Source organism: Salmo salar, chromosome ssa02 (assembly GCF_905237065.1).
Source record: "Salmo salar chromosome ssa02, Ssal_v3.1, whole genome shotgun sequence".
Lineage (NCBI taxonomy): Eukaryota > Metazoa > Chordata > Actinopteri > Salmoniformes > Salmonidae > Salmo > Salmo salar.
The window spans coordinates 30,337,839-30,352,843 of record NC_059443.1 but is presented as its reverse complement, the minus strand read 5'-3'; the positions used below and the strand labels follow the sequence as shown (position 1 = coordinate 30,352,843).

Sequence of the window (15,005 nt, the reverse complement as noted above, 5' to 3'; positions counted from 1 at the left end):
AGTTATATCCAGGCTGTAACATGGTTAGTTATATCCAGGCTGTCCCATAGCTAGTTATATCCAGGCTGTTCAGTAACTAGTTATATCCAGGCTGTAACATAGCTAGTTATATCCAGGCTGTACCATAGCTAGTTATATCCAGGCTGTTCAGTAACTAGTTATATCCAGGCTGTACCATAGCTAGTTATATCCAGGCTGTCCCATAGCTAGTTATATCCAGGCTTTACCATAGCTAGTTATATCCAGGCTGTACCATAGTTAGTTATATCCAGGCTGTCCCATAGCTAGTTATATCCAGGCTTTACCATAGCTAGTTATATCCAGGCTGTACCATAGCTAGTTATATCCAGGCTGTTCAGTAACTAGTTATATCCAGGCTGTAACATGGCTAGTTATATCCAGGCTGTCCCATAGCTAGATATATCCAGGCTGTACCATAGCTAGTTATATCCAGGCTGTTCAGTAACTAGTTATATCCAGGCTGTCCCATAGCTAGATATATCCAGGCTGTACCATAGCTAGTTATATCCAGGCTGTTCAGTAACTAGTTATATCCAGGCTGTAACATAGCTAGTTATATCCAGGCTGTCCCATAGCTAGTTATATCCAGGCTGTCCCATAGCTAGTTATATCCAGGCTTTACCATAGCTAGTTACATCCAGGCTGTACCATAGTTAGTTATATCCAGGCTGTAACATAGCTAGTTATATCCAGGCTGTACCATAGCTAGTTACATCCAGGCTGTACCATAGCTAGTTATATCCAGGCTGTACCATAGTTAGTTATATCCAGGCTGTACCATAGTTAGTTATATCCAGGCTGTACCATAGCTAGTTATATCCAGGCTGTACCATAGTTAGTTATATCCAGGCTGTACCATAGCTAGTTATATCCAGGCTGTACCATAGTTAGTTATATCCAGGCTGTACCATAGTTAGTTATATCCAGGCTGTACCATAGTTAGTTATATCCAGGCTGTACCATAGCTAGTTATATCCAGGCTGTACCATAGCTAGTTATATCCAGGCTGTACCATAGTTAGTTATATCCAGGCTGTACCATAGCTAGTTATATCCAGGCTGTACCATAGTTAGTTATATCCAGGCTGTACCATAGCTAGTTATATCCAGGCTGTCTCATAGCTAGTTATATCCAGGCTGTACCATAGCTAGTTATATCCAGGCTGTACCATAGCTAGTTATATCCAGGCTGTCCCATAGCTAGTTACATCCAGGCTGTCCCATAGCTAGTTATATCCAGGCTGTCTCATAGCTAGTTATATCCAGGCTGTACCATAGCTAGTTATATCCAGGCTGTCTCATAGCTAGTTATATCCAGGCTGTACCATAGCTAGTTATATCCAGGCTGTACCATAACTAGTTATATCCAGGCTGTACCATAGCTAGTTATATCCAGGCTGTCTCATAGCTAGTTATATCCAGGCTGTACCATAGCTAGTTATATCCAGGCTGTTCAGTAACTATTTATATCCAGGCCTTTACCATAGCTAGTTATATCCAGGCTGTTCAGTAACTAGTTATATCCAGGCTGTACCATAGTTAGTTATATCCAGGCTGTCCCATAGCTAGATATATCCAGGCTGTAACATGAAACTATTTTCGTATTTAGCCAAATGTTTTTCACCCTGAAAACAGGCTTTGTGGGAAGCTCGATTTGTCTGCACCATCTGCAGTGTAAGACGTCGTTAATAGTAGTGATGAAATGCTACTAGTTGGATAATAAGCATACATAAAGATTTAAAATGTAGCATCATCAAAACAGTAAAAAATGTAGCTAAACATCAGTAATTCACTATATGTTTAACGAGAAATGTCTTGGATTGTCTTTATCCTTGTCTCACCTGGTTGCCTTAGGGTCCCATATGACCACATCAGCGTCACATCCCTTAGCGATCTTTCCCTTCTGGGGGTAGAAGTTGAAGATTTTGGCTGCATTGCTGCTGGTGACAGCTACAAATCGATTCTCGTCCATTTTCCCACTATGCTGCGGAAAGTAGTTACACAAAATACTGAGTTTCAATATTCTGGATATGAATGACAAATTCCATATTTACTGACATAATTAACCTGACCAAAGGTCAATGCTTAACGGTGCAGTAAGCGATTCAAAGTTTCACTCCAAATATCAAAACTTGTCATTTTTGGTCAGCGTTTTACAATGTTAGTTTTTGCAATGGCCTCCGGGTCAACCGACTAAAGCGTTTTCCTGGGAGAAGGACAGAAAGAAGTAAGGGAGGAAGAAATAAATGGAAAGAGAAGGACAGAAAGAAGTAAGGGAGGAAGAAATAAATGGAAAGAGAAGGACAGAAAGAAGTAAGGGAGGAAGAAATAAATGGAAAGAGAAGGACAGAAAGAAGTAAGGGAGGAAGAAATAAATGGAAAGAGAAGGACAGAAAGAAATAAGGGAGGAAGAAATAAATGGAAAGAGAAGGACAGAAAGAAGTAAGGGAGGAAGAAATAAATGGAAAGAGAAGGACAGAAAGAAGTAAGGGAGGAAGAAATAAATGGAAAGAGAAGGATAAAGAAGTAAGGGAGGAAGAAATAAATGGAAAGAGAAGGATAAAGAAGGCTAGCCTGCTGCTACATCCACTATGACAGTTTGGATTGATTCTGACTGATAAAAACCTCCTTGATGCACATAATAATTTATATTATGCTATTTATTATCTTCTCTTCTCATAGCAGAAATGTCACTTGTCACCTTTTAACTCGTACTATAGAACTTAATCAACCGTCTGAAAATAGTACCACTCATTTTTGTAGGGCCTGTATCCTTGTCCTGGACAACAACAAAAAAATCACTTTCAATGGAGAATCTCCATTAGTATGCTTTTTGGTGTAGGACTATAGGCTTAATCTGTCTGGGAAACTGGTATAATAAAGACTGATGTGATATGCAGAATGAGAGGCCTAACTGACAACGCCCTTCTCCCAAATGACAGACATCCTGTCCTCCACTCCATTGACTCCGTTGGGGATCTTTGTAAAGTCGTCTTTGCCCAGGGCCTTCTGACACACAGAGAATGTGCAGTTGTCTGTCCCAGTCACGCTGAGGTCATCACTGGAAGAACGAAACAGAAGCATCTACATCACTAAACGGTAAGGCAGCCATCTTTACTGCCTATCATTCATTTCTATTGCACCGACAATATGCCGTTTCACTTTCCTTTCTTTTTCAAAGATTCCACTGTGTTCACCTTCCCAGTTCCTGTGTTCCTGGCTGGTCGGTAACACTGTGTTACATACACTCCAATTTGACATATATTATGTGATGTATGTTATAAACAGTCATGACTGTTGGGATCATATGCTGATAGCACTAGTCATGACTGCTTATAACATCTGTTATGTCATTGTTATGACAGTGTTATGGAGCACTTATGTGACAGAGGGTGCATGGAAGGTGTAAACTAATATGCTTTACTCAGTGAAAAGGGCAGAAGAGGGACAGTGAGATCAGGTTGATATTGTTTCATACTTTGCCAATAGGTCCATAAGGTATCCCGGGGTGCTGGGGTCGGGCCTCAGAGGTGGGCCCATGACGAACTTGGCAGCGTGGGCCCAGTCTTTGTGCCAGCAGTGGGTGCCATCTGTACCCAGTCCTGCTGCTATGGGCTCTCCAAACACCACACGGCCTGTTGGGGCAAAAACATCCCAAAAACATGCATACATAACACAGAACACCATCCATGTCATGTTGAGCCTCTGTCTGTCTGTCTGTCTGTCTGTCTGTCTGTCTGTCTGTCTGTCTGTCTGTCTGTCTGTCTGTCTGTCTGTCTGTCTGTCTGTCTGTCTGTCTGTCTGTCTGTCTGTCTGTCTGTCTGTCTGTCTGTCTGTCTGTCTGTCTGTCTGTCTGTCAAATACACCATGACGGCGCAACACAAGGGGTGGAACAGTGGCAAAGGTACCAACAGGACAAACAGAATAATATTAGTCTGAGGAGAGATTAAATAGCATCCGTCTCTCTCTCTCTCTCTCTCTCTCTCTCTCTCTCTCTCTCTGTCATTCTTTCCCACCTACAGTTCCTCCCAGCAGGCATTGTAAGGCCCCCTCACCATTTCTGCGTGCGTTGGACACCACCTTAGCGGCAGACTTGCTCATGACGTGGACAACATAGAGCGGGCAGTTGACAGCGTGGGCGATGGTGATGGCTCTCTGGGTGGCCTCAGCCTCCACCTCCTCAGGACGACACAACTCATGACCCTCCGGACCTGTGATGCCCAGGGACAGCATCTTCTTAGCCCCCTGCCAAGTGAGAGAAGGTCAGTTTAAAAAATGCCCCCTAAATGGCAGATAAAATAAAAACTGCCTGTGTGACACATATAAACTTTTGTGAAATATTCACAGAAATAGTTACAAAAGGTTATACAAGCATGAGCAGATTAGCATAGAATATTACACCATGATGCAAACAGGTTTTCCTCAGGTAGTGTTGAGGGAGGAAGCTGACTTGTTACATGCTTTTTGCCAACAGACAACGGGTTTATTACAAATACTACTCTATGGAAGTTTAGTTGCTAATTGTTTACATAAAAGTTGTCTGTAAACTCACTCTAAACATGCTCACAATAAATGTATGTATCTCCTGAATATTTTGTCACCAAAAACAGACTACATATTGGGCATCTGCTGCCCTCTAGTGGTCATTCTACAGACCTCACCTTGGAAAATCTAGTGCTAGAACATTCCAAACTGAATCAAACAGAACTAGATGTTGATCCTTGGACTTCTTGTGTAACTGATATTGGATTGAGTGAACACTGTTTTTAGTATCTTTTCAGGTTAACACCGACCCACCTGTTCAGCTAAAACAGAGGACAGTTACTGTAATCCTAGGGTAGGATAAAGTAATCCTTCTAACCCCCCCCCCCCCCCTTAAAAGATTTAGATGCACTATTGTAAAGTGGTTGTTCCACTGGATATCATAAGGTGAATCCACCAATTTGTAAGTCGCTCTGGATAAGAGCGTCTGCTAAATGACTTAAATGTAAATGTAAATGTAATGAACCTTGTCCCTTCAGACATTGACAAGGAACAAACAAAATAAGAGAAGTCAAATAGTTTCCCCCTTAGTTAATCATTTTTTGTGCTCTTTGCTTCCACATTGCAGCAACATAAAAACATTCTCTGCAAAATAACTTAATTTTCAATTGCGCGAAAGAATGAATGCCATAGAGGGGTAAAATGATCAATTATAAAATGATCAACATAAAAGCTATGAACTGTAATTCCAGTGTCATGACAGTGCAAAACACATTTGGTTTGGTTCCCGTACCTCATATGGAGGAATGAGATGAGCTACTGTTCATGTGCCTTTATGTAGGCCATGACACGTAAATGGTAATCTTAAACTCATATATGAATAACATGACCAAATGACCACCAATGATATGAGTATGTTGGCTGTGTTCTAGGAAGCACCTTGATCAATAGCTATCCACATCAATGGCTATCCACATCAATGGCTATCCACATCAATGGCTATCCACATCAATGGCTATCCACATCAATGGCTATCCACATCAATGGCTATCCACATCAATGGCTATCCACATCAATAGCTATCCACATCAATGGCTATCCACATCTGTGAAGATTTGAAAACAATGTTAACTAGTTCAAGCACATACTGTGATGCATAGGTAGATGAAAATATAGGTACTTTATTAATCTCAAAGGAAACATTTCTTACCAATACCTTAGCCCACATTAGGTATTTCACACACACATGGGACAAAGTATTTCATAATCAACTGTCAAATCTTACATCACCAAGAGTAGAACTTCCTCATCTAGTCTAGGCTTGGACAGGGTTAGTTTTACGTGGCTTGGACAGGGTTAGTTTTACGTGGCTTGGACAGGGTTAGTTTTGTGTGGCTTGGACAGGGTTAGTTTTACGTGGCTTGGACAGGGTTAGTTTTACGTGGCTTGGACAGGGTTAGATTTGCGTGGCTTGGACAGGGTTAGATTTGCGTGGCTTGGACAGGGTTAGATTTGCGTGGCTTGGACAGGGTTAGATTTGTGTGGCTTGGACAGGGTTAGATTTGCGTGGCTTGGACAGGGTTAGATTGCGTGGCTTGGACAGGGTTAGATTTGTGTGGCTTGGACAGGATTAGATTTGCGTGGCTTGGACAGGGTTAGATTTGCGTGGCTTGGATAGGGTTCCTTATACGTGGCTTGGACAGGGTTCCTTATTACCTGGCTTGGACTGGGTTAGTTTTACCTGGCTTGGACTGGGTTAGTTTTACATGGCTTGGACTGGGTTAGTTTTACATGGCTTGGACTGGGTTAGTTTTGCATGACTTGGACTGGGTTAGTTTTACATGGCTTGGACTGGGTTAGTTTTACATGGCTTGGACTGGGTTAGTTTTACATGGCTTGGATAGGGTTAGTTTTACATGGCTTGGACTGGGTTAGTTTTACATGGCTTGGACTGGGTTAGTTTTACATGGCTTGGACTGGGTTAGTTTTACATGGCTTGGACTGGGTTCGTTTTACATGGCTTGGACTGGGTTAGTTTTACATGGCTTGGACTGGGTTAGTTTTACATGGCTTGGACTGGGTTAGTTTTGCATGGCTTGGACTGGGTTAGTTTTACATGGCTTGGACTGGGTTAGTTTTGCATGGCTTGCTGTCACTCCCTGACCGTAGAGATCCTTATTATTCTCTATGTTTGGTTAAGTCAGGGCGTGACTCGGGTGGGAAAATTTATGTTTTCTGTTTCTTTGTTTTTGGGCCAGTGTGGTTCCCAATCAGAAGCTGCTGTCTCTCATTGTCTCTGATTCGGAATCATACTTAGGCAGCCTGGGAATCATACTTAGGCAGCCTGTTTTCTTCCTGTGTTTGTGGGAGGTTGTTTTCTGTTTAGTGTCTGTACCTGACAGAACTGTGCGTTTTCGCTTTTGTTTGAGTGTGTTTATGAATAAAGTAATCATGAACACTTACCATGCTGCGCCTTGGTCCACTTCAACTACCACGTACGACAAACGTTACAGCTTGCATAGGGTTGGTTTTGCATGGCTGGGATAGGGTTAGTTTTACATGGCTTGGACAGGGTTAGTTTTACATGGCTTGGACAGGGTTCGTTTTACATGGCTTGCATAGGGTTAGTTTTAAAGGCTAGGTAGGATAGGGTTAGTTTGAAAGGCTAGGTAGGATAGGGTTAGTTTTGCGTGGCTTGGATAGGGTTAGTTTTGCGTGGCTTGGACAGAATTCGTTTTAAATGGCTTGTATAGTGTTAGCTGTGCATGGCGTGTATAGGGTTTGCTGTGCACCGCTTGGATAGGGTTAGTTTTACACGGCTTGGATAGGGTTAGTTTTGCACGGCTTGGATAGGGTTAGTTTTGCACGGCTTGGATAGGGTTAGTTTTGCACGGCGTGGATAGGGTTAGTTTTGCATGGCTCGGACGGGGTTAGTTTTGCATGGCTCGGACGGGGTTAGTTTTGCATGGCTTGGACGGGGTTAGTTTTGCATGGCTTGGACGGGGTTAGTTTTGCATGGCTTGGACGGGGTTAGTTTTGCATGGAATTGACAGGGTTAGTTTTGCATGGCATTGACAGGGTTAGTTTTGCATGGCTTGGATAGGGTTAGTTTTACATGGCTTGGACAGGGTTAGTTAGTTTGAAAGGCTAGGTAGGATAGGGTTAGTTTTGCGTGGCTTGGATAGGGTTAGTTTTGCGTGGCTTGGATAGGGTTAGTTTTGCGTGGCTTGGATAGGGTTAGTTTTCTGTGGTTTGGATAGGGTTAGTTTTACATGGCTGGGATAGGGTTAGTTTTACATGGCTTGGAAAGGGTTAGTTTTACATGGCTGGGATAGGGTTAGTTTTACATGGTTTGGACAGGGTTCGTTTTGCATGGCTTGCATAGGGTTAGTTTTAAAGGCTAGGTAGGATAGGGTTAGTTTGAAAGGCTAGGTAGGATAGGGTTAGTTTTGCGTGGCTTGGATAGGGTTAGTTTTGCGTGGCTTGGATAGGGTTAGTTTTACGTGGCTTGGATAGGGTTAGTTTTACGTGGCTTTGGTAGGGTTAGTTTTACATAGCTTGGACAGAATTAGTTTTAAATGGCTTGTATAGTGTTAGCTGTGCATGGCGTGTACAGGGTTTGCTGTGCACCGCTTGAATAGGGTTAGTTTTACACGGCTTGGATAGGGTTAGTTTTGCACGGCTTGGATAGGGTTAGTTTTGCACGGCTTGGATAGGGTTAGTTTTGCATGGCGTGGATAGGGTTAGTTTTGCATGGCTCGGACGGGGTTAGTTTTGCATGGCTCGGACGGGGTTAGTTTTGCATGGCTTGGACGGGGTTAGTTTTGCATGGAATTGACAGGGTTAGTTTTGCATGGCATTGACAGGGTTAGTTTTGCATGGCTTGGATAGGGTTAGTTTTACATGGCTTGGACAGGGTTAGTTAGTTTGAAAGGCTAGGTAGGATAGGGTTAGTTTTGCGTGGCTTGGATAGGGTTAGTTTTGCGTGGCTTGGATAGGGTTAGTTTTGCGTGGCTTGGATAGGGTTAGTTTTCTGTGGTTTGGATAGGGTTAGTTTTACATGGCTGGGATAGGGTTAGTTTTACATGGCTTGGAAAGGGTTAGTTTTACATGGCTGGGATAGGGTTAGTTTTACATGGTTTGGACAGGGTTCGTTTTGCATGGCTTGCATAGGGTTAGTTTTAAAGGCTAGGTAGGATAGGGTTAGTTTGAAAGGCTAGGTAGGATAGGGTTAGTTTTGCGTGGCTTGGATAGGGTTAGTTTTGCGTGGCTTGGATAGGGTTAGTTTTACGTGGCTTGGATAGGGTTAGTTTTACGTGGCTTTGGTAGGGTTAGTTTTACATAGCTTGGACAGAATTAGTTTTAAATGGCTTGTATAGTGTTAGCTGTGCATGGCGTGTACAGGGTTTGCTGTGCAACCGCTTGAATAGGGTTAGTTTTACACGGCTTGGATAGGGTTAGTTTTGCACGGCTTGGATAGGGTTAGTTTTGCACGGCTTGGATAGGGTTAGTTTTGCATGGCGTGGATAGGGTTAGTTTTGCATGGCTCGGACGGGGTTAGTTTTGCATGGCTCGGACGGGGTTAGTTTTGCATGGCTTGGACGGGGTTAGTTTTGCATGGAATTGACAGGGTTAGTTTTGCATGGCATTGACAGGGTTAGTTTTGCATGGCTTGGATAGGGTTAGTTTTACATGGCTTGGACAGGGTTAGTTAGTTTGAAAGGCTAGGTAGGATAGGGTTAGTTTTAAAGGCTAGGTAGGATAGGGTTAGTTTTGCGTGGCTTGGATAGGGTTAGTTTTGCGTGGCTTGGATAGGGTTAGTTTTACGTGGCTTGGATAGGGTTCGTTTTACGTGGCTTTGGTAGGGTTAGTTTTACATAGCTTGGACATAATTAGTTTTAAATGGCTTGTATAGGGTTTGCTGTGCACCGCTTGGATAGGGTTAGTTTTACACGGCTTGGATAGGGTTAGTTTTGCACGGCTTGGATAGGGTTAGTTTTGCACGGCTTGGATAGGGTTAGTTTTGCACGGCGTGGATAGGGTTAGTTTTGCATGGCTCAGACGGGGTTAGTTTTGCATGGCTCGGACGGAGTTAGCTTTGCATGGCTCGGACAGGGTTAGTTTTGCATGGCGTGGACAGGGTTAGTATTGCATGGCGTGGACAGGGTTAGTTTTCCATGGCGTTGATAGGGTTAGTTTTGCATGGCGTTGATAGGGTTAGTTTTTCATGGGCTTTGGACAGAGTTAGTTTTACATGGCTTTGATCGGATTAGCTTTGCAAGGCTTGCATGGGGTTAGTTTTACATGGCTTGGATGGGGTTAGTTTTACATGGCTTGGATGGGGTTAGTTTTGCATCGCTTGTATAGGGTTACTTTTGCATCGCTTGGATAGGGTTCGTTTTGCATAGCTTGAATAGGTTTAGTTTTACATGGCTTGGATAGGTTTAGTTTTACATGGCTTGGATAGGTTTAGTTTTACATGGCTTGGATAGGTTTAGTTTTATATGGCTTGGATACGTTTAGTTTTACATGGATTTGATAGGTTTAGTTTTACATTGGTTGGATAGGTTTAGTTTTACATGGCTTGGATAGGTTTAGTTTTGCATGGGTCTCATATGGTTTGTTTTATATGACTTGGATAGGGTTAGTTTTATATGGCTTGGATAGGGTTAGTTTTATATGGCTTGGATAGTGTTAGTTTTATATGGCTTGGATAGGGTTAGTTTTACATGGCTTGGATAGGGTTAGTTTTACATGGCTTGGATAGGGTTAGTTTTACATGGCTTGGATCGCGTAAGCTTTGCATGGGTCTCATATGGTTTGTTTTACATGGCTTGGATAGGGTTAGTTTTACATGGCTTGGATAGGGTTAGTTTTACATGGCTTGCATAAGGTTAGTTTTACATGGCTTGGATAGGGTTAGTTTTACATGGCTTGGATCGGGTTAGCTTTGCATGGCTTGCATGGGATTAGTTTTACATGGCTTGGATAGGGTTAGTTTTACATGGCTTGGATAGGTATAGTTTTACATGGCTAGGATAGGGTTAGTTTTATATGACTTGGATAGGGTTAGTTTTACATGGCTTGGATAGGGTTAGTTTTACGTGGCTTAGATAGGGTTAGTTTTACATAGCTTGGACAGAATTAGTTTTAAATGGCTTGTATAGTGTTAGCTGTGCATGGCGTGTACAGGGTTTGCTGTGCACCGCTTGGATAGGGTTAGTTTTGCACGGCTTGGATAGGGTTAGTTTTGCACGGCTTGGATAGGGTTCGTTTTGCACGGCGTGGATAGGGTTAGTTTTGCATGGCTCGGACGGGGTTAGTTTTGCATGGCTTGGACGGGGTTAGTTTTGCATGGCTTGGACGGGGTTAGTTTTGCATGGCTTGGACGGGGTTAGTTTTGCATGGAATTGACAGGGTTAGTTTTGCATGGCATTGACAGGGTTAGTTTTGCATGGCTTGGATAGGGTTAGTTTTACATGGCTTGGACAGGGTTAGTTAGTTTGAAAGGCTAGGTAGGATAGGGTTAGTTTTAAAGGCTAGGTAGGATAGGGTTAGTTTTGCGTGGCTTGGATAGGGTTAGTTTTGCGTGGCTTGGATAGGGTTAGTTTTACATGGCTGGGATAGGGTTAGTTTTACATGGCTTGGAAAGGGTTAGTTTTACATGGCTGTGATAGGGTTAGTTTTACATGGTTTGGACAGGGTTTGTTTTACATGGTTTGGACAGGGTTCGTTTTTCATGTCTTGCATAGGGTTAGTTTTAAAGGCTAGGTAGGATAGGGTTAGTTTTAAAGGCTAGGTAGGATAGGGTTAGTTTTGCGTGGCTTGGATAGGGTTAGTTTTGCATGGCTTGGATAGGGTTAGTTTTACGTGGCTTGGATAGGGTTAGTTTTACGTGGCTTTGGTAGGGTTAGTTTTACATAGCTTGGACAGAATTCGTTTTAAATGGCTTGTATAGTGTTAGCTGTGCATGGCGTGTATAGGGTTTGCTGTGCACCGCTTGGATAGGGTTAGTTTTACACGGCTTGGATAGGGTTAGTTTTGCACGGCTTGGATAGGGTTAGTTTTGCACGGCTTGGATAGGGTTAGTTTTGCACGGCTTGGATAGGGTTAGTTTTGCACGGCGTGGATAGGGTTAGTTTTGCATGGCTCGGACGGGGTTAGTTTTGCATGGCTCGGACGGGGTTAGTTTTGCATGGCTTGGACGGGGTTAGTTTTGCATGGCTTGGACGGGGTTAGTTTTGCATGGCTTGGACGGGGTTAGTTTTGCATGGAATTGACAGGGTTAGTTTTGCATGGCATTGACAGGGTTAGTTTTGCATGGCTTGGATAGGGTTAGTTTTACATGGCTTGGACAGGGTTAGTTAGTTTGAAAGGCTAGGTAGGATAGGGTTAGTTTTGCGTGGCTTGGATAGGGTTAGTTTTGCGTGGCTTGGATAGGGTTAGTTTTGCGTGGCTTGGATAGGGTTAGTTTTCTGTGGTTTGGATAGGGTTAGTTTTACATGGCTGGGATAGGGTTAGTTTTACATGGCTTGGAAAGGGTTAGTTTTACATGGCTGGGATAGGGTTAGTTTTACATGGCTTGGACAGGGTTTGTTTTACATGGTTTGGACAGGGTTCGTTTTGCATGGCTTGCATAGGGTTAGTTTTAAAGGCTAGGTAGGATAGGGTTAGTTTGAAAGGCTAGGTAGGATAGGGTTAGTTTTGCGTGGCTTGGATAGGGTTAGTTTTACGTGGCTTGGATAGGGTTAGTTTTACGTGGCTTTGGTAGGGTTAGTTTTACATAGCTTGGACAGAATTAGTTTTAAATGGCTTGTTTAGTGTTAGCTGTGCATGGCGTGTACAGGGTTTGCTGTGCACCGCTTGGATAGGGTTAGTTTTACACGGCTTGGATAGGGTTAGTTTTGCACGGCTTGGATAGGGTTAGTTTTGCACGGCTTGGATAGGGTTAGTTTTGCACGGCGTGGATAGGGTTAGTTTTGCATGGCTCGGACGGGGTTAGTTTTGCATGGCTTGGACGGGGTTAGTTTTGCATGGCTCGGACGGGGTTAGTTTTGCATGGCTTGGACGGGGTTAGTTTTGCATGGAATTGACAGGGTTAGTTTTGCATGGCATTGACAGGGTTAGTTTTGCATGGCTTGGATAGGGTTAGTTTTACATGGCTTGGACAGGGTTAGTTAGTTTGAAAGGCTAGGTAGGATAGGGTTAGTTTTAAAGGCTAGGTAGGATAGGGTTAGTTTTGCGTGGCTTGGATAGGGTTAGTTTTGCGTGGCTTGGATAGGGTTAGTTTTACGTGGCTTGGATAGGGTTCGTTTTACGTGGCTTTGGTAGGGTTAGTTTTACATAGCTTGGACATAATTAGTTTTAAATGGCTTGTATAGGGTTTGCTGTGCACCGCTTGGATAGGGTTAGTTTTACACGGCTTGGATAGGGTTAGTTTTGCACGGCTTGGATAGGGTTAGTTTTGCACGGCTTGGATAGGGTTAGTTTTGCACGGCGTGGATAGGGTTAGTTTTGCATGGCTCGGACGGGGTTAGTTTTGCATGGCTCGGACGGAGTTAGCTTTGCATGGCTTGGACAGGGTTAGTTTTGCATGGCGTGGACAGGGTTAGTATTGCATGGCGTGGACAGGGTTAGTTTTCCATGGCGTTGATAGGGTTAGTTTTGCATGGCGTTGATAGGGTTAGTTTTTCATGGGCTTTGGACAGAGTTAGTTTTACATGGCTTTGATCAGATTAGCTTTGCAAGGCTTGCATGGGGTTAGTTTTACATGGCTTGGATGGGGTTAGTTTTACATGGCTTGGATGGGGTTACTTTTGCATCGCTTGGATAGGGTTCGTTTTGCATAGCTTGAATAGGTTTAGTTTTACATGGCTTGGATAGGTTTAGTTTTACATGGCTTGGATAGGTTTAGTTTTACATGGCTTGGATAGGTTTAGTTTTACATGGCTTGGATACGTTTAGTTTTACATGGATTTGATAGGTTTAGTTTTACATTGGTTGGATAGGTTTAGTTTTACATGGCTTGGATAGGTTTAGTTTTGCATGGGTCTCATATGGTTTGTTTTATATGACTTGGATAGGGTTAGTTTTATATGGCTTGGATAGGGTTAGTTTTATATGGCTTGGATAGTGTTAGTTTTATATGGCTTGGATAGGGTTAGTTTTACATGGCTTGGATAGGGTTAGTTTTACATGGCTTGGATAGGGTTAGTTTTACATGGCTTGGATCGCGTAAGCTTTGCATGGGTCTCATATGGTTTGTTTTACATGGCTTGGATAGGGTTAGTTTTACATGGCTTGGATAGGGTTAGTTTTACATGGCTTGCATAAGGTTAGTTTTACATGGCTTGGATAGGGTTAGTTTTACATGGCTTGGATCGGGTTAGCTTTGCATGGCTTGCATGGGATTAGTTTTACATGGCTTGGATAGGGTTAGTTTTACATGGCTTGGATAGGTATAGTTTTGCATGGCTCGGACGGAGTTAGCTTTGCATGGCTTGGACAGGGTTAGTTTTGCATGGCGTGGACAGGGTTAGTATTGCATGGCGTGGACAGGGTTAGTTTTCCATGGCGTTGATAGGGTTAGTTTTGCATGGCGTTGATAGGGTTAGTTTTTCATGGGCTTTGGACAGAGTTAGTTTTACATGGCTTTGATCGGATTAGCTTTGCAAGGCTTGCATGGGGTTAGTTTTACATGGCTTGGATGGGGTTAGTTTTACATGGCTTGGATGGGGTTACTTTTGCATCGCTTGGATAGGGTTCGTTTTGCATAGCTTGAATAGGTTTAGTTTTACATGGCTTGGATAGGTTTAGTTTTACATGGCTTGGATAGGTTTAGTTTTACATGGCTTGGATAGGTTTAGTTTTACATGGCTTGGATACGTTTAGTTTTACATGGATTTGATAGGTTTAGTTTTACATTGGTTGGATAGGTTTAGTTTTACATGGCTTGGATAGGTTTAGTTTTGCATGGGTCTCATACTGTTTGTTTTATATGACTTGGATAGGGTTAGTTTTATATGGCTTGGATAGGGTTAGTTTTATATGGCTTGGATAGTGTTAGTTTTATATGGCTTGGATAGGGTTAGTTTTACATGGCTTGGATAGGGTTAGTTTTACATGGCTTGGATAGGGTTAGTTTTACATGGCTTGGATCGCGTAAGCTTTGCATGGGTCTCATATGGTTTGTTTTACATGGCTTGGATAGGGTTAGTTTTACATGGCTTGGATAGGGTTAGTTTTACATGGCTTGCATAAGGTTAGTTTTACATGGCTTGGATAGGGTTAGTTTTACATGGCTTGGATCGGGTTAGCTTGGCATGGCTTGCATGGGATTAGTTTTACATGGCTTGGATAGGGTTAGTTTTACATGGCTTGGATAGGTATAGTTTTACATGGCTAGGATAGGGTTAGTTTTATATGACTTGGATAGGGTTAGTTTTACATGGCTTGGAGAGGGTTAGTTTTACATGGCTTGGATAGGGTTAGTTTTACATGGCT

The 15,005-nt window shown here is 42.8% G+C and overlaps 1 protein-coding gene across 2 annotated transcripts in view; it reads right to left on the bottom strand.

The window, feature by feature from the left end:
- Positions 1-15,005, bottom strand: part of dpys (dihydropyrimidinase) — a 48,601-nt gene that overhangs the window by 20,121 nt on the left and 13,475 nt on the right. Inside the window, exons 4-7 of one of the 2 annotated variants that reach the window (XM_014158408.2) lie at positions 4,076-4,265; positions 3,499-3,655; positions 2,940-3,081; positions 1,862-2,004 (exon numbers count right to left, since the gene is read on the bottom strand). In XM_014158408.2, the coding sequence (XP_014013883.1) occupies positions 1,862-2,004; positions 2,940-3,081; positions 3,499-3,655; positions 4,076-4,265 (632 nt within the window). Of the gene's footprint in view, positions 1-1,861; positions 2,497-2,539; positions 3,082-3,498; positions 3,656-4,075; positions 4,266-15,005 lie in introns of both variants that reach the window. The other variant, NM_001173939.1, reaches the window with a different exon arrangement.